The 19,764-nt window shown below is 41.7% G+C and overlaps 1 protein-coding gene across 4 annotated transcripts in view; it reads right to left on the minus strand.

Moving 5' to 3' along the window:
- Positions 1-1,222: 1,222 nt before the first annotated feature.
- Positions 1,223-19,764, minus strand: part of BBS4 (Bardet-Biedl syndrome 4) — a 61,116-nt gene continuing 42,574 nt past the window's right edge. For 2 of the 4 annotated variants that reach the window (XM_032176265.2, XM_058427531.1), the window contains 10 exons: positions 16,186-16,239; positions 14,380-14,507; positions 11,342-11,396; positions 9,681-9,749; positions 8,241-8,393; positions 7,972-8,143; positions 4,499-4,568; positions 3,728-3,869; positions 2,733-2,934; positions 1,223-2,222 (listed from right to left, as the gene is read on the minus strand). In XM_032176265.2, coding sequence (XP_032032156.1) covers positions 2,116-2,222; positions 2,733-2,934; positions 3,728-3,869; positions 4,499-4,568; positions 7,972-8,143; positions 8,241-8,393; positions 9,681-9,749; positions 11,342-11,396; positions 14,380-14,507; positions 16,186-16,239 — 1,152 coding nt within the window. In that variant the 3' untranslated portion in view covers positions 1,223-2,115. Of the gene's footprint in view, positions 2,223-2,732; positions 2,935-3,727; positions 3,870-4,498; positions 4,569-7,971; positions 8,144-8,240; positions 8,394-9,680; positions 9,750-11,341; positions 11,397-14,379; positions 14,508-15,026; positions 15,198-16,185; positions 16,240-19,764 lie in introns of those variants that run through there. The other 2 variants (XM_058427533.1, XM_058427532.1) reach the window with 2 other exon arrangements.

Raw genomic sequence — 19,764 nt, forward strand, 5'->3', positions numbered from 1 at the left:
ACCTTTCTTCGTTGGCTTCCCATAATACCACTCTCCTGGGTTTTTTCTTTTATCATATGCTTCTTTTTTGTGGGCTCTTCTGCTTCTCCAAGTACTTATTTTCTTTCTTTGGTTGCCTGTCGTCTTATTCCTAGCTTTCCGTGGATTTTTGATGATTCCTCAAATCTAAATTATTCTTGAATCTTAAAAAAAAAAATTTTCTTTTTTTTGAGATGGGGTCTTGCTTTGTTTCCCAGGCTGGAGTGCAGTGGCATGTTCATAGCTTACTGCCACCTCAAATTCCTAGGCTGAAGTGATCCTCTTGCCTCAGTCTCCCAAATAGCTGCAACTACAGGTGCGCACAGCCACGCCTGGCTAACTTTTTAATTTTTTGTAGACATGAGGTCTGAGCCATCTTGCCCAGGCTGGTCTCCGACTCCTGGGTTCAAGTGATCCTCTGGCTTTGGCCTCCCAAAGTGCTGGGATTACACATGTGAGCCACCATATCTGGCCTACTCCTGAATCTTTATCTTCAAACCAGGTTTCATTCCTGAAATCCAGCTATTCAGGTGTCTGATGGATATCATCATTGGACATCTTCAACATCTAAAACTAGATTCCACAACGAACCCTCGACCCTAGTCCAATATTCCTTTACTCTCCCTGGTTATCTAAGCCCCGAAATGGGTACTCAATTATTAACCTGCCACATCCAATCAATCCCCAATTCCTGTTGATATTAGCTCCTAAATCTCTCATATTTCTCTCTTCCTCTTTTTTCACTAAGACTTTTCCAGTTTCAGAAACTAACTAGACCATTTCATTCTAATGTACTAGACTCCATGCTGATGTAGAAGTGTTCTCAATTGTTCAGGGTACAGATCCAAGTTTGCCACATACCACCAGCTGAATGACAAAGGCATCACTTCTGATACTTTTTGAGATACAAGAAATGAAGGGGGTCCTGCTCAGTTAGCTGCTTCTTCAATGTCAAAACAAACAGACCCTGTAATAAAATAAAGAACTCCAAACAGTTTGGTAGGTCAGTTTTCTATCTTTAAATTATGGTGATTAAAGGGTACTTTCAGTGCAAAATGGGGACTGGCCCTCAGTAAGCAAATTGCTGGCTTATCATGCATCAGGGTTGCTGCAGAGGCCATGCCTGTACCAAGCAGGAACTTGGCCTTGAGGTTCCTCCTCCAATTTCAAAATAGGCTTAGACACAGGAAAGGGAAGACTGTGATCATAGGTTCTTTTAGATTTTTATTGTGATCTCGTTTTTATACCTGAATAACAATTTTCCCCAAAGGAATGATGATACGTAATCTTTATTCTAAAAAGGACACATAGTGTATTGATAGCATCTGGTCAGTGGTTATCACTGACTATCTATCTTCAATAACAATTACTCATCTAAGAAACTCTTCTTCCTTTTTTCTTTAAAATCGCTGGTGCTGATCCAGACAAGCCCTGGGCTGCTCCTCCTCATACTGATAGGATCTAGCTCCTAAACTGACCCCTCTCAAGAACAAAATACAGGGAGGGACTTGTTCTGGATTCCCTTTAGGCAAACGCAGCTGCAATACTCAGCAGGCTGGGCCTCAACTTACAGGGCTTTTGTTTTTTTTCTTTTAAATGTATACTATTAAAGTTGGATTATTAATCTAATATTTGTGTTTGCCTTGGGGACGAATAAAACCTCACAACCTGAGGATCACCTCAGTTAAACCAAGGCTTTGTCATCACAGGGCTACTCAGCAGAGGTCTGTCTCAGCTGTTCCTTGAACTAAGGAAGGAGTCAGTCAGCTAGGAGAGAAAAGTCCTTTTGAAAGCAGACAGCATCATGTACCTTGCTGACTCAGCTACATACACAGAGCCTCAAGCCTTGCTGCCAGTTCTTAAAGGAACTGTGTTGTCTTTTCACTTTTCCTAGCTTATGGGGCAATAGAGGGTTTCCGACCTCAAATGCCAATACCAGGTAGGCAGAAGGACCTTAGGCTCAACTGCTGGCTCCTCGTAATCATAACACACACTGTATTCTGTGGTGGGTGCCACTCTGCCTGTGTCATGTCACCTTTCCTAATCCAGCACATCCTTGCCCAAGAAAACCCTATTTTGGGGTCATTCATTCTATTCTTATTTCTCTCTCATTTGTTCTGATGTTTCAGTTGGAATTGATTCCACCGCAGGCTCTGGCTCCAGAGGAAGAGATGGGGGCTTTGTGAACTGTGTTCCTCCAGCACCTAGTAACAAAATAAAAACTTGAATCCTCATGTTCTACAATTTCAGAAGAAATCATTCTTTTTTGCTGTTAGAGTTCAAGAGGAAACCCCATATTTTCTGGAACCAGTGGGACTGACCCATTAGCTATGAGGGAAGACTATGAGAAATAAAGCAACAGTCAAGTTTGCCCTCAATGAGTCACTGAAAAATATTTAATTACATGTCAACTTCTGATAAAGCAGTAAAAATTAAACATTGCATGACAGGATATACTTAATAACATATTGCTAAAATTGGAAAGACCAGTGTATTGACCATCCAACTAAGTCTGTGAGTAGCTGTTACCTACTACATAGCTCACCTTAACGAAACAAGTGCCAATTTAGCCACCCTGTGTTTTTTTCTCCCTTGTGGCCAATACTACATTGGACATATGAGTCTGAAGAGAACCTCACTGAAAGCTATAATCTCTTTGCTGACACATGTGGCTTGTACCTGCCAGGTCTTCATGGAGCTCTGTATGGTCCTACCTGAGGGGAGCGTCCTGTATGCAGCTGCTGAAGACATTGCCTGTCCTAGAGCTTGATTAGAGCCCAGAGGCTGCTGGAAACTGGCAGGTTTGCTGGTTGAAGTGGTCTGGTGCTTTGATTTGGGATCTTTAGCTGGTTTAGTCCAGACCAGTGCCTCCCCAACCTGGAGAGCAGCTCCCAACTTCTGAGCCATCTCCACCATCTTGTGTCCACAAAGGAAGTAAAAGAATCAAAAGCATGACTGTCAGAGACAAGCCAACCCACTTCTTTGGTCTTCCAGCTGAGGTTTTAGCTGAAATAGTGTCTGGTCGTACTAGCAGTTGAGTCAGGAAGTACTTATCAAACAGTAGAGAATATAGATTGCCTTTACTGGATGGCACGGTGGTTCACATAGGATCTCAAAACCCAACAATTCAAGCCTGGTGCATTACTGGGCCAAACAGTGCATTTCCTACAAGAAGTGAAATAGGGCTGGACACGTGGATCACGAGGTCAAGAGATCAAGACCATCCTGGCCAACATGGTGAAACCCCATCTCTACTAAAAATACAAAAATTAGCTGGGCGTGGTGGCACGTGCCTGTAGTCCCAGCTACTTGGGAGGCTGAGGCAGGAGAACTGCTTGAACCCAGGAGGCAGAGGTTGCAGTGAACTGAGATCGCACCATTGCACTCCAGCCTGGGCAACAGAGTGAGATTCCGTCTCAAAAAAAAAAAAAAAAAAAGTGAAATAGAAGGAAGCTACAGACAGACACAGACCTCAACTTTGATGAGTTGAATTAGCAATAACAACTCAGTAAGCCTGAATTTCCTTTTGTTATTATTCTAGGAAAGTTTTTCTCAGGCTGTTATTAATTGATGAACTCATGCTGCTAGGAATATCAAAGCCACAACAGCCATGAACGTGTAATACCTTGGATTTGGATGATTTGGGCTTGATTTTTAAAAGTCTCCTGAGAGCTTACTTATGACTCTTGGGAGCTAATAAAAGACATACCTCAGAGTCAAATTCCAGAGAGCTATTGTCCTTGAGTAGGTTGACTTTCTTCTCCATCTCCTGATACTGGGCCAGGGCGTTCTTCTTCTCACCCTGGTTGTACAGCAGCACAGCATAGTTCAGGTTTACTAAAGGGTTACACCTGTGGCAGACAGAGATTGCTGGGGGCTCTGCAACAAATGGTCATTTAGAGATCCTTCTCATTACACAAAAACAAAACAAAACTGGTTAAGTAGAGATTTCTCCATTATGCAGCAAGGTAGGTACATAACGTGCTAAGCAGACCTGTGGAGAAGAATCAAGGAATTAATGGCCTAACAAGCAAAGCTGGTATTGGGACCAAATCTGGCATCTCAGCCCTCAACAGAGACTACCTAGGCCAGGGTTGAAAAAGGGATCTCTACCCTGCTGTCTAGAAGATGCCAGTGGAGTAAATCCTGGAAGAGTCAAGTTTTATCTTCAATTAAACAGCCCGGAGTCCCATCTGATATTCCAACTAGCCCACAGCTATCAGCAACCCAAGCCCACTGCCAGATCTGACATTCTCTAGCCTCCTATTACTCAGTTTAGGACTGGAAACATTTTCTCAGAGTGTCAATTCCTGCTGAGCCACCACACTTAGGAGACACATCCCTCCACACCGAGGTCTGCTGTGTAATAATGCCACAGAGGAACAGCTGGGCTGACTCAGGCAGCACCGATGCTATGGCACCACCTCATGGCTTTGGAGAGTCCAACCCCTCCCAGTACCATTCTCAACAAAGCGCATACTTATCCAGATGGACTGCTTCTGCGTAGGCTCTCTTGGCATTCTCTATATCTTCCAGATTGGTCAGAGCCACTGCAACAAAGAAAGCACTGCAGCTGGAGAGCTCAGCTTGGAAGACAAAAGGAATATTAAAGACTGCCCCCAAAGTAAACTTCACCTTCTCAGCTCATGGCACCAGAGTTTACTAAGTCAGCTTAGATACCTGATGCTATCTTCAACAATCTCTTCTACAGTCAATCAGTTGCCAAGTTCTATGCATCCCTTTTTTTGCAGTTTCTTTCTGACACTGCCCTTGTTCAGGCCCAAGTAGTTTCAGGCTTTCCATTTATTCCCCAGTGTCAAAGTCCCCACCTGCCTCCATTCCACTTTCCACAGCGCTGCCAGGTATCTCACTGACTTACAAATCTGGCCACATTACCATCCTACTTAGGAATCCTCACTGGCTCTCCACATCTATAACCAGGATCTTTACACTTTCATTTAGCAGTAAAACACTCCCCCCACTTTTTAAAATCAGTATTTCCTTGACACCTAATATATAAAACAAAAACAGCTGCTCTGGAAGCCCTGCCCATTCCACCTCCCCACCAGCTATGCACTCACTCCTACCAGGCACCTAAGAGGAGAATCTAGGAAGACAGCTGGACAAACATGACCTCTAAGATAAAGTCCTTGCACTGTATGCATGACCTCCATAATCTGACCCCAGAATATCTTTCCTGACTCATCTCCCATCATATTCTCTAACACTACCCCCCACTAACAGCAAGGGACACTGCAGTTTCATGGCTGCATGCCTTTCTTCACAGTGTCTCCTCAGCCATTCTGTGCTATTCCATTCTAGCTTGTTATTCAGGATCCAGTTTGAATGCCATCTCTACTTTGTAAAGTTAGCATTGCTGTTATGTCTTACATCATGGCTGTTAACATTTCTGTGTCCCATTAGAACCCAGCTATCTAAAAGAAACTATCAACACAGTAAACAGACAACCTACAAAATGGGAGAAAATATTTGCAAACCATGCAGGTCTAATATCCAGGATCTGTAAGGAACTTAAGCAAATTTACAAGAAGAACACAATCCCATTAAAGTGGGCAAAGGACATAAACAGACACTGTTCAAAAGACATACATGCAGCCAACAAGCATATGAAAAACTCAGTATCACTGATTAGAGAAATGCAAATCGAAACCACAGTGAGATAACCATCTCACACCAGTCAAAATGGCTATTATTAAAAACTCAAAATATATCATCCTGGTGAGGCTGCAGAGAAAAGGGAATGCTTACACACTGTTGATGGGAGTGTAAATTAGTTCAACCATTGTGGAAAGCAATGTGGCAATTCCCCAAAGAGCTAAAAACAGAACTACCCTTCGACCCAGCAATCCCATTACTGGGTATATGCCCAAAGGAATATAAATCGTTCTGCCATAAAGACACATGCATGTTTGTGTTCAATGCAGCACTATTCACAATAGCAAAGATGTGAAATCAACCTAAATGCCCATCAATGGTAGACCGGATAAACAAAATGTAAATGTACACCATGGAATACGACACAGCCATACAAAAGAACAAGATCATGTCCTTTGCAGCAACATAGATGGAGCTGGAGGCCACCATCCTTAGCAAATTAATGCAGGACAGAAAACTAAATCCTGCATGTTCTCACTGTAAGTAAGAGCTAAATGATGAGAACACATGGAGACATAGAGGGAAACAGACACTGGAGCTTACTGGAGGAGGGGGAGGGCCAGAAAAAAATAACTATTGGGTACTAGGCTTAGTACCTGGGTGATGAAATAATCTGTACAACAAATCCCCATGACACACATGTGCCTGTGTAACAGGATGCACATGTACTCCTGAACCTAAAATAAAATTTAAAAAAAAGAGAGAGAGAGATGGAGTCTCACTGTGTTGCCCAGGCTGGACTCCCAACTCCTGGGCTTAAGCAAACTTCCTGCGTTAGCCTCCCAAGTAGCTAGCACTACAGGTATGTACCATCACACCCCACTTTAGCCTTTTTATTCTGATGTTTTGACATCTGGGGCCTTACTGACCCTGGGGAGATTGTCCCTCCCAGGGTCAGTTAATTCCTAGATATAACCCCTATAAGAGTGCTTTCTGTATGCAGACCAATCCAGTATTCATATTCTTAACTGCCTCCTTTATTAGGCTCTGACACTGGGCCAATATTCCCTAGTCCTAGTCACCTGAGGGTCAGGTACCAGACACCTAGAGACAGCCCTATACCCCAGAGCCTACTGAAATTATTCAAACTGGCCAATCCTCAACCTGGTTAACCTGCTTTCCCGGTCTTGCCCCGGGGAGGGCATTTCTACCCCTGAAAACTACAATAAAGAATCGTGCCCACATTTACCCCTTGTTCCCTCCACCTCCTGATTGACCTGGTGCTTCCCCATGTGGCCCTGCATGGTGTAGCATGCCCTCCTTCTCAGGAATTGTAACAGACTATCTTTCCAGTGGCAGATGCCTTCTGATCTGTTGCCCATACCGTATCTGAATAATAATAAAACCTATGTGTGTTTTTTTTAAGTTATCTTTGTATTCAGGCAACCCTCAAATAACCACAATTGCTTTTGCAAGCTTTCTCTTATAAATAAGAACCCACAGTAATGAACAAAAAGCCACTGGAAGATGACTGCCAAATGAGGACATGGAAATCTGCTTTGTGTCTTACATTTAGTAAGTAAATGTATATGGAGAAAAAAATTCCTAGGAAGACTATTTAGTCAGTACTTTAAAATTAAGATGGTTGTGCATAATTTTTAAAGTGTTTGATTAATTTTAACTTATTTTTATGATCAATTTTAGTATTTGCATGGCATAAAATGGAGTTTCAGTAAGAGAACGGCATTCTATATAACATGCTCAGAAGAGATAAGGGTTTCAACATAAGGTAGCTTGACTTGGAAGTATCACCTAGGGGCCAGTTATAGTAACACCAATATTGATAATAATAGACAAATTATATAACCACAGTAAAACCAACAGTTTTCAAAAATCAGTATTTCAACAAAACCAGTATTATTGTGAGTGCTTAATCATGGCAATCCTCACATCAGCCCTAGGTACATATAATAAGTAGTAGAGGCAGGACCCCACCTAAAACCCAAGCTCTTAACACTTGCTGTCTGGAACTTGGTTGGACTGAATATATACATAAATGAATTGTCAAGGCAAAAGGAAAAAATTGGTAAAAGGTGAAGTACGGATGATCTTTATTTAACCTGTTGGTCTCTGAGTGAAACTCCCCCCAAGTTAGAAACAACCAAGTTCCTTTGTCATCTTTTTCTACTTCTTCAAGCTCCAGGACAGTAATCCAGATTCCTATAGGATCTCTAAGGGAATGGCTCCTATGAGACAGCCACTGATCTTCTATGATTCTAATCCATTTTTCCCTCATTACAGATGGCAGACAGAGTTTTCCACATAAATGTTTCTTACCTGCCAAGAGCATGTAGAGCTCCCCCATCTTTGGCTGGAAGTTGACGGCCGCACTGAGAAAATGAAAAGCTGATGCATACTGCTGCATGGTCAAATGGACAAGGCCCAAATTATACAGAATCTTCCAATCGAAGGGTGCCAAGTAGTTGGCTCGTTTCAGGCAGCTGATGGCCTATGAGAGAGAAGGGGCACTCAATGAGAGAGGCAAGCTAAACAGACCCAATAACCACATGTAGGAATGCAAACAAAGAACACGAGGGGACACTCACCGCCACATATTTCTTCTTGCCAAAGAAACACATTCCAATGTTATTCCAGAGTGGAGGACTTTCTGGAACAGCACAAGCCACAACTCTGTATTTGGTGAGGGCAACATCAAAGTCCCCATGGGTCTGCATTATGCTGCCTGCTGCCAAGATGGCCTGAAAACGTGGCACACAGAAAGTCATTCAGTCATTCCCAAAAGGCTGTAGCAGTGAGGCAGCCTTCCTGAGTCTATACTCAGCAGGCCCATCAGCATAGATGGGACTGAAAAATTTCTTCCAGGGACATAAATATATCCAAGCTATTGGGACAAATTTTTCTGAGGAATGTCCTTGCACCCTACACTGTGGCTCTCTGGCACAGCACAAAAAAAAAAAAAAAAAAGATAAAATGTTATTTGCTTTACCCATCTGTTTCCTACTTCTAGCCAGGAAAGTCAGTATTTCAGAATGAATACCAGAGCCCTTTAAGTAAAAACTTCCTTCAATCTGTTCTCTGCAGCCCCTATTTGGTACACCAAGTGTTCTAGATACCTGAAATACACCTGTACGTGGCTACTTAAGGTAAATTTCTTTCTACCATAGAACAGAGGGTGAGTCAGCTTTAGGCTTCATTAGCCCAGCCCTTTCATTTCTCTAAGGAAAGGTATCAAGGTGGGAGCTGACAGGCTAATGTTACTTCCTAAATCAGAATTTAGTTTGTATCCTTTAATAAACAGCTTGTCTTGCTACATCTCCTCAATGATATTCATCCATTTGATGCTATTCCTTCTCATTCCCAAAGTCGCATCTAGACAAAAGTTGTAATATCAAATCATTAGGACTCTAGAAGTCATTTCAACATAATTATTGTTTCTTTTTAGAGACAGGGTCTCACTCTGTCACCCAGGCTGGAGTACAATGGTGCCATCATAGCCCAATGTAGCCTCAAACTCCTGGGCTCAAGTGATCTTCCCTCTTCCACCTTCCGAGTAGCTAGGACTACAGGTGTGTGCCACCACGCCTGGATAATTTTTTTTGTAGAAATGGGAGTCTCACTATGTTGCCCAGCCTGGTCTTGAACTCCTGGCCTCAAGTGATCCTCCTGCCTCAGCATTCCAAAGTGCTGGGATTACAGGAATAAGCCACCATGCCCAGCAGATTTATTTTTGACAATAGTTGTGGAGGCATTGCTAATTTCCTAAGTAACACATAAACTTTACTAGCACTATGATCTGCTTTCTGCAGGGGTTACACATCTATTATAACAAATATGCACTTTTAGAAGGTAAGTAGAGCATACTTGACAATATTTTCAAATAAGAAGAGCCACCTTTTATTTATATTTTTTCTATTTCTCAGGTATCCAAATTTAAGAAGCTATTCCTTTGCTTTCCAGGGTCAGATCACCTCTAGGAGCAATGGGACCATCTATATGAAGGCCAGAGCCTTCACAGCCTGTAATACCTTGTAGTTGGTAGGGTCATAAGTCAGTGCATTGCCAAGATGTTCAAATGCCTTCTGGTAAATGCCGAGCTTGGAAAAAAAGCAAACAAGACAATTTACATCAGCAAGGAGATGGCAGTTAAAAAGAGTCTGGCCAGACCGGGCATGGTGGCTGACACCTATAATCCCAGCACTTTGGGAGGCTAAGGTGGGTGGATCACCTGAGGTCAGGAGTTCGAGACCAGCCTGACCAACATGGAGGAACCCCCATCTCTTCTAAAAATACAAAATTACCCAGGCATGGTGGCACATGCCTGTAATCCCAGCTACTCGGGAGGCTGAGGCAAGAGAATCGCTTGAACCCAGGAGGCAGAGGTTGCGGTGAGCCGAGATCATGCCATTGCACTCCAGCCTAGGCAAAAAGAGTGAAACTCCGTCTCAAAAAAAAAAAATCTGGCCAACTTCACCCAGAACAGAAACGCTCTGGCTTTTTTGAGTTCTCTTGACCAAAAAATAAAACAAAACAAAAAAAAGCAGCTACAGTTACCAGATAATAAAGAAAACCAAAAATCCCCACAGTCATGGTTGTCCTTCTATTTTTGTTAATTTGTCCCCCGATAAGGTCAAAGTATCTATTTGATAAGAACTATCTCTGCCACACTAGTACTGTTCCACATTAATGCCTCTTGGCAGGAAATGAGCTGGGTATCCTCATCTCCCGCAGAGCCAACCTTCCAAGCCAAAGCCCAGGAAGACCCAGGGTTAAGCTCCTAATTCCTTTTAAAGAAAAATGAAATAGACATAAAGGCCACCATAGAGGCAGGGCTGGAGGCAGAATCAGCTGAACAAGGAACTTGGCAAATGTGTATATTGGGGAAGGGGGAAAAGCCCCTTGGATACCTGGGCCCTGGGTCCTCAGCCAGAGAATCAATGGAGCTAAAAGAATCCCATTCACATTCAGGCATGTGGAGGGGACAGAAAACTTCTTATTCTAGATAAAAGTATACTTTGCCTTCTCTCTTTCCAATAAGACTCTGGCTGGGAAGAAAGATCAAAAGAAATGGCTTTGCCCCAAAGCCCTAAGTGCTCACTTGTATCTGTTTCTCTCCTCACAACAAAATAACAGCCTCCAAGACCAGAGTTATTTCTCATATATGCTCTTTCCTGGATAGCATAAGAATTTTTTTTTTTTTTTTCTGAGACAGGATCTGGCTCTGTCACCCAGGATGGAGTGCAGTGACTCAATCTCAGCTCACTGCAACCTCTGCCTTCCGAGTTCAAGCAATTTTCCCATCGCAGCCTCCCAAGTAGCTGGGACTACAGACGCATGCCACTATGCCTGGCTAATTTTTGTATTTTTTGTAGAGACAGGGTCTCACTATGTTGCCCAGGCTGGTCTCCAACTCCTGAGCTCAAGTGATCCACCAGCCTCAGCCTCCCAAAGTGCTGGGATTACAGGCATGAGACCACACCCAGCCTGGATAAGAATTGTAAGTGCACTAGGCTAAAATAGAATTGCTTCCAATTTAAATGTAGCAAAGAGTATCAAATAGAGAGAGTGTAGTTCATGAATTTTATATGACCTTTAGTAAAATAAATATCAATGCAGGAAAACCACCATACACACAAACCCAAAACCATTTCTAACATCAGTGCATGAATGAGTACAGAGTTTTCATTACCTGTAAGTAGAGTAATCCTAAAGTTGTAAGAAGCTGTGTATTTTCTGGTGAGAACCTGCAACATAGAGATGCTCAGAGGGAAACAAGATGTAGATGAGAAACACGGAGACACATGCACGGTAATATGTCCTCATGCAATACTTGACAGACCCCACTGAGCCTCTTCCTCCCCGCGGAAATACCTGAAGGCAATTTGGGAACTGCCATCAAAAGTAGGTCATCTCAACCCTGGTGATAAGGAGAACTGCTCAGCAAGAAAAATGGGGCTTAGAATTCAGATTCCTTTCTTAGGGTAAAAGTCCTAAGAAAGAACCTATAGAATGTTTTGCATCACTGTCTTGGTCACACTGATAAAATTAAAGAACAATGCCTTATAAACCAAGTCAGTCTAGAACACATACAGTTTCACCAGTCCTATCTTGTGGGATTTTTTTTCTATTCTCATTGTGCTCACAATGCCAGGCAGCATAATTTTCTATGTAATTTAGGATCCCAAGGCCCCTAATGCTGTTCTCTCCACTTAAACAAAGAGCTATACCAAGTAGCCAAACTAAACAAAAGAAGGAAGATACATACCAATCCTAGGAAAGAAGGTGCTACTGACCTTTGGGAGCAAACACTGATATAAGTAAAATACTCACATCAGGGATTGCCTGCTCAATCCCTCACTAATATTTGTCTTTGTCACAAAACCAAGGCAACACTGAGTTGAGATGATCTGATCATAGGACCATCAGACAGTTTCAACAGTAAAACACCAAAGGGCTATGAACAATGTTTTCTGCTTCTAAGGAAAGATATAGGGCACTGGTTACCTATAGGAAGACCTGAACCAGAAGATGCAAAGCCCCAGCCAGGGGAGGCCTGAACTGACCAAACAGAGCTTTCTCAATTCAACTGGGAATCTGCCTTTCACTTTCTGCCATAATAAACATCCATTTTGATCACTTCCCTCCCCAAAGCCAGGTAACTTCTGTAATTCTAGCAATATCGGCTTCCCCACTACAACATGACTACTCTCTTCATAGCTGTAGGTCATGAACAATGGTCTCTATCTTCTCAGTAAGGCTTCAGATTTCAGCTGTCCACATTTCTCCCTTGGGAAATTTAGTGACCGAAGTCCTTGATCGGTTACTGGAAGAACGTTCCCCTTGGGATTTATGTATGCTATTCTCAAAGAGCTAACCTCTAGAAGGCAGGGGTCAGGGATCAGGGCTACTACCTAGCACCACAGAGGCACTTAACATGTGACATGGCTCCTTACTACTTGCCCATATATACAGCCTCTTGATGACAAAAGTCTCTTCTGTAGCTTAACAAACCAAGTGATTTTTCTGTTTTAGACACAAAATATGGTCGAAGAAAATTCAGAAAGCAGTGCTGTGACTGACATAACCAGAAAATGTACTACCATGGTAGAAGACAAAGATGATTAACAAATTAATAGAAATCTAAGTTTAGTTCAGAATCTAATTATTAGGAATAATAAGCCTTGAACCACAGACCAGACATTCTATTAAGTGACCAAACAAATGAGACAAAGCATTTTGCTACAGCTATCCCATTTAAAAGAAACAACACAAGGCCAGGCACAGTGGTTCGTGCCTGTAATCCCAGCACTATGGGAGAACAAGGCAGGCAGATCACTTGAGGCCAGGAGTTCGAGACCAGCCTGACCAACATGGTGAAACCCTGTCTCTGCTAAAAAATACAAAAATTAGCCAAGCGTGGTGGCGTGCTCGTGCAGTCCCTGCTACTCATGAGGCTGAGGCATGAGAATCTCTTAAACCCAGGAGGCAGAGGTTGCAGTGAGCCGAGATTGCGCCATTGCACTCAAGCCTGGATGACAGAGTGAGACTGTTGAAATAAATGAAAGAAAGGAAAGAAAGAAAAGAAAAAAAGAGAGAAAGAGGAATGGGAGGGAGGGAAAGGAAGGAAAGAAAAGAAAGAGAAAAAGGAAGGGAGGAAGGGAGGGAGGGAGGGGAAGGGGGATGGGGAAAGGGGGAAGGGAAAAGGGAGAAGGGGAAGGGAAAAGGGGGAAGGGGAAGGGAAAAGGCGGAAGGGGGAAAAAAAGATACTGGTCTCATGCTAATAAGGCCAAATGTTTATTTTTTTTTTAACTGAATCAGGAGATTTCTGTCCCTAATATCTCTGAAAACAGAAGATCTGTTATTAACATATGATACCAAAATGGCAGACTGTCAGCCAACTTTTAAATCTGTTATTTCTTTCTTCTTGAGTGCATGTCTGCCCACTTGCCTTGTAACTATCATGTAGTTTTGAACCATGTAATGTAAACAGGAACGATGTGTGCAATTCCCAGGTCATTTAAAACTTATTACCAAGGCCACGTGCAGTGGCTCACACCTGTAATCCCAGCACTTTGGAAGGCTGAGGCAGGCGGATCACTTGAGCCCAGAAGTTTAAGACCAGCCTGGGCAACATAGCAAGACCCTGTCAACACAAAAACAGTGTTTTTAAAATTAGCTGGGCATGGTGGCACATGCCTGTAGTCCCAACTACTTGGGAGGCTGAGGTAGGAAGATCGCTTGAGCGATCTCCACTGCACTCCAGCCTGAGTGATGGAGTAAGATCATGTCTCTCTCTCTCTCTCTCTCTCTCTCTCTCTCTATATATATATATATATATAGCCAGATGCTTATTCCATGCTTAGCTTCCCAAACCATCTCCTTCCACCACAGCCTGGATGTGGATGTTACATTCAGCATCAACCATGCAGGTAAAGACAACAACCTAAGGAACAGTGAGTTAATAAGGAAGAAACCTGGATCCCTGACTGACCTTGTAGAATAGAGCTGCCCAGCTAACCTAAAGCTGCAGCCATCCTTATAGGTAAGAAAGAAACACAGTCTACCTTATTGAAGCCATTGGGAGCTCTTAAAACTTCAGCTTAACCTTTAACTCATACAGTAAGTAATTAATCAAACATATTCACTCTTTTAGGCTTGGGAGTTCACATATCCACTCAATTTTTTTTTTTAGTTTCTCATTGTTTTAAAGGAAACAGATACACTTACTCCACTGCTTTCTTGTAGATTTCAATGGCCTTGTCCAAGTCTCCCTCCAGCAAGTGGATCTTCCCCAGCATTATATAAGTCAGATCGTGCCTATTAAGATTCAGGGCATTGTGCAACTGGTCTTGTGCCTGACAAGTTTGACAAAGTAAAGAAAACCAAATCACTACCACTGAATGAACTATACCTTTATATGGCTAATGTAAAGACACTTTCTGCTGTATTGACATAGGAACATCACATTTCAGCAAACAGCCCCCAAAACCCAAAGACCAAAACATACCAAAACTGTCCTTGTTGAAAAGACAGCTGGCAACATGGGATATCTGCTTCTGGAGCCACTTGGAAGAATTTATACAAGACGATTTATCTTTCTGAATGTTTTCTGCCTGATATTCACACCAATGACTCATACTTCATAAGTCAAAAGGGCCCTCATAGTACAGTGTAGAATACTAAACTAAACTAAATCCCAGCTGTAACACTGACCAAGTGCACAACCTTCCCTATGGTGGGCCCAGATTTCCCTACCAATGTGATGATAAATGAATAAATAGATTGTTCTCATTTATTCACTCAACTGCTTGCTGTTCTAGATGCTAAATATATTTGAGTTAATAAAACCAACTCCTTGCTCTGGAGGAGCTTACCTTCTCCTAGTAAACAAAAGGGCTTTGTTTAGTCATTCACTGATCCAACAAGTATTTATATAAATGCCAGGTATTGTATTTGCCTAGCCTTTTAGCTGTACAGTAAAATCTAAATATATTTCTTCTCAGCACAGATCCAACCAAAGACTAATCCTTCTTCTCCCCTGACTCAGGATAATCCTGTGAATAGAAATGTGCCTGTTTGAAATTGTCTCTGAAGAGAAAAATCTCCTAACCAAGTATATAAAACTATAGATCCATCTACAAAACCTAAGGAGCCCACTAAATGTATTTTATGTACATATATTATCTCAGGAGAAAAGTTACTTTTACACCCCAACTGCTAATGTGCATATTTTTTTTCACACCAGTGTGGGATACTAGTTACACCAGTCTGCAAATTGACACAAACTAAACATTGTCAAATGGGTACTAACCAATTCAGATTCTCAGTCCTGGTGGCACTGGAGAAAGGAGAATAAAACTTTACAATCACTAACTGTGAGCTCTATGAAGGAAACTACCCAACGCTCTCATCACTAAGTTTTAGAGCTCTCAGTAATTTTGTCTACTCCTCAATTATGATATATACTTTTTCTTACCTGAGTATCAAATTTGAGGTAAGCTCAACTTGTCTTCTCTGATATAGGAGCCTATAGCTTAATCACAGTGAAATAAAAATTCTCATCATGGAAAATAACTACAAAATTAAAACTGAAAACTCAAATCAGATCCTCACTTAAAATTTAAAATTTATTTTCAATGATCCTAAAAACTAAGTTGCTGTCAGGGCATGGAGATAGCTCACATGGTCATGATTACACCTTTAAGACTTAAGGGTCCACTTTTTGATATTTATGTTTTATTAAGCATCTGTTTCTGAACTGGGAAATTTAACTGGAGGTAGAGAAAAAGAAGAAAGGAGAAAAACTGCCATTCTCTCATATTTCTAGAACTTTCCATGTTCTTATTAAAAGCAGAAAACAACAGATGAATAATGACAAGTGAGAATTAAAACAGAAAAAAATGTATAAAGGTACTTTCAATTTTCAGTTCCAAAAGCCTCTGCAAGCACTAGGGATAATACAAAATGAGCAATGTAACAACTTCTGCAACAAGTGCACCCTCAGTGAAATCTATTACCACTTCTATAAATTACCTTGTTGAACTGCTTCAGGTATATGTAGCAAACTCCTAGGTTATGGCTGATCTCCTAGGCTCATAAAAAAAAAGGAAAACAACTCAGGTGTAATTCCACAGTAAGTATTAGAGTGAAACAACAGACATCTAGAGATTGTTATTGCTCGGCAAGGTTTAAACTTTAAACCATGCATTAGTCAGCTTTTTATTAGAGTTCATACTCAAGTATATTTAATTGTTAAAAATAAGTTCCTCAATATAAAAAAATACAGATTATAAGAAATAAAAGCAGAATAAACAGGTGATCTTCCTGGATCTATGGGGAACCCTGGGGCACATACCCAGCCCATCCCTTTTTTCTCTAAGAGTTGCCCATCACCCATACCCTTTGCTCCTTCTTCTCAGGAGAGACTACCCACAGCCCCTGCTGAGAGGGCTGCTAGCCACACATTTCCGCCCTTAAGGCAACACAGTTGGATAGTGACACCTGACTCAGTTGAAGTCCTTTCCCTAGGAATCTGGAACTGGAAGAGAGCTAGTTAGTTACAAGTACTAAATTTACTAGGTGATGTGGACTTGAGGACTGACAGCGCCACCTGGAGTCTGCTATGATGGAATACATGTAATTGGAGCCATCTGCAGAAGTCTAGAGCTGACATGGGGAAACTATGGTCCATGGGCCAAATCCATTCCCTGCCCTTTTTTATAAGTACAGATTCATTGGAACACAGACACAACTATTGTTTTTGTATGGCTCTTTTGCATTAGAACTGCAGAGTTAAGTCGTTGCAACAGAGTCTGTATGAAGCTACACAAATTAAAATATTTATTAACTGGCCCTTTACAAAAAGTTTGCCAACCTTTGATCTATAGAAAGAAAAGATGAAGCAGAAAAGGCAGAGTAGCTACCTTGGATGCTGAAGCATTCCAGTTCTGCTTCACTAAAAGACCAACCTGCATCTCTTGATACTGTTTAATGGACTCTCAAATTCCTTTATAATAAACCTCCCTTTATTTAAGGTAGCTTTGGAGAAGGAGAAAGCAAGGGTAAGGAAAATGCTCTTGGGAAACATAGTAAGAACTACCCTATTAGTAGTGGAGATGTGTCCCTGTCTGAGGAAACATGGACCCCCAGGCTCAGAGATAACAACTGATTTAATGTTTTCCAAGTCTCCTAAAATAGTAAAAACAACAAAACAGCAACCATTGGTTGAGCACCTAACATCAGGCTTATGTTTTCATATATGTTACTTTAATTTTCAGCAAACCTGCAACATAGTTATAATCTTTCCAAATTTACAGATAAGGAAATTGAAGCTCAGAGAGGTTGAGTAGATAACCTAACTTAAGACAGAGAGTACTGGGATTTTTTTTTTCTTTTTTTGTTCTATATCCTACGGAGAATTTCAATCATACGTAAGTGCAGACAGCTACCCATCATCCTGTCCCAACAACCATCCAATCCACACCCCATCTACTCCCACAACTTTTGTAAGCAAATAACAGCCCAACGTTTTATCCACAAATGTTTCCGTATGTATTTCTAAAAGGTAAGGCCTTTTTTAAAACCTACCCACATCACCATACTTGAAAAAAAGTAGTGACTGCTTGATATTAGATATTCAATTACGTTAAAATTTCCAATTATCTCACAAATGCCTCACATTTAAAATTTTTTTTTATTCAATCACAAATCATGTCCATATTACAGAACATTGGGATTTGAATTCAGGCCTGCTTCCAAAACTTGTATACTTCCAACTTTGTCATGCTATAAGAATGCATGCATGGAGAGAGACAAGGCAGAAATAAAGCCTTTCTTGTCCTTTAAATGTCCTGCTCTGCAGTAGGAATTGTCAAGGTAAGTAAATAGATGTCCTGAAGGCTAACCTCTGACCTTTTAAAATCTTTGACATAGATAGTTGAGAAGACAGCAATATACCTTTAACAAACTAACTGCAAAAGAAATCTGGAAAGGGCAACAGAACAAATCAGACTTAAATCCTATCTTTCAGGAGGTAAGGGAATCCAGCAGACATCCTGCAAAGGCAGTTGGTACAGTGGAAAAAGATCACAGTCTTAAGATGAGGAATCTTAGATCATCTTAGATCACAGGTCTGAATTCCAGTTCTGGCTCAGCAACTACCTCACTGTAGCAACTTCCTACCCTTCAGCAAAATATTCCATCTTCCAAAGCCTTAGCTTCCTCACTTGTCAATGAGGGAAATTCTCCCTACTTAACAGAGCTGTTCCAATAGTCAAATAAGATAATGGCAGGAGGAATTACCATTCCCCTCTTGCAGCAAGACTGTGGAGTACCCTGATGAGTCCAAGAAAGTAGGGCTACAGGGTTTTTTGTTTTGTTTTGTTTTGAGACAGGGTCTTGCTCTGCTTTCCATGCTGAAGTGCAGTGACACAATCACAGTTCACCGCATCACTGCAGCCTCAACCTCCCGGGCTAATGTGATCCTCCTACCTCAGCCTCTAGAATAGCTAGGACTACAGGTGCACACGACCACTAATTTTAATTTTTATTATTATTATTATTTTTTCTAGAGACTGGGTCTCTATATTGCCCAGGCTGGTCTCAGACTCCTGGGCTCAAGTGATCCTCCCCTCCTCAGCATCCTAAAGTGCTGGTATTACAGGTATGAGCCACTATGCTCCAGCTACTATAAGGTTTTCTACAGGTACTTATGAAATATGTAGGGTAGAGAAGGGCTGTTAATAAAAGTAAAATTAAAAATCATTAAAATATTCTAAAAAGAAAATAAAAATGCCATGAAGGGGAAAATTTTAAAGAAAAATTTAAGAGTTAAAATAAAAAGCGGTGGTGGCTCATACCTGTAATCTCAGCACTTTGGGAGGCCAAGGTGGGCGGATCACGACATCAGAAGTTCAAGACCAGCCTGACCAACATGGTGAAACCCCATGTCTACTAAAAATACAAAAATTAGCTGGGCATGGTGGCGGGTGCCTGTAAATCCCAGCTACTCAGAAGGCTGAGGGAGGAGAATAGCTTGAACCCGGGAGGCAGAGGTTGCAATGAGCCAAGATTGAGCCACTGTACTCTAGCCTAGGTGACAGAATGAGACTCTGTCTCAAAATTTTGTGAATTACCATATCTACTAGTAACAATGGGATGGTTATCCCAAGTGAGTCAGTAATACCAAATGAGCTCTTTCAACCAACTGGATAGATTAAGAAATACATTCCATTCCCCCTGTGACCCTGAGCTCTCCTGTTTTACCTCGTCCCTATCTCCCTCTATGGGTTCTCTTCTTCTGCTCAGTCCTTCAAAATTGCTTTTTGATGGCTCACACCTGTAATCCCAGCACTTTGGGAAGCTAAAGCAGGAGGATCACTTGAGGACAGGAACTTGAGGACAGGAGCTTGAGACCAGCCTGGGCAACATAATGAGACCTCATTTCCACAAAATAAATTTAGCCAGGCATGGTGGCACGTACCTGTAGCCCCAGCTACTCAAGAGGCAGAGGCAGGAGGATCACTTGAGCCCAGGAGTTGGAGGTTACAGTAAGCTATGATCACCCCACTGTACTCCAGCCTAGGCAACCTTGTCTCTTAAAAAAAAAAAAAA

This window comes from Hylobates moloch, unplaced genomic scaffold (genome assembly GCF_009828535.3).
Source record: "Hylobates moloch isolate HMO894 unplaced genomic scaffold, HMol_V3 SCAFFOLD_14, whole genome shotgun sequence".
Lineage (NCBI taxonomy): Eukaryota > Metazoa > Chordata > Mammalia > Primates > Hylobatidae > Hylobates > Hylobates moloch.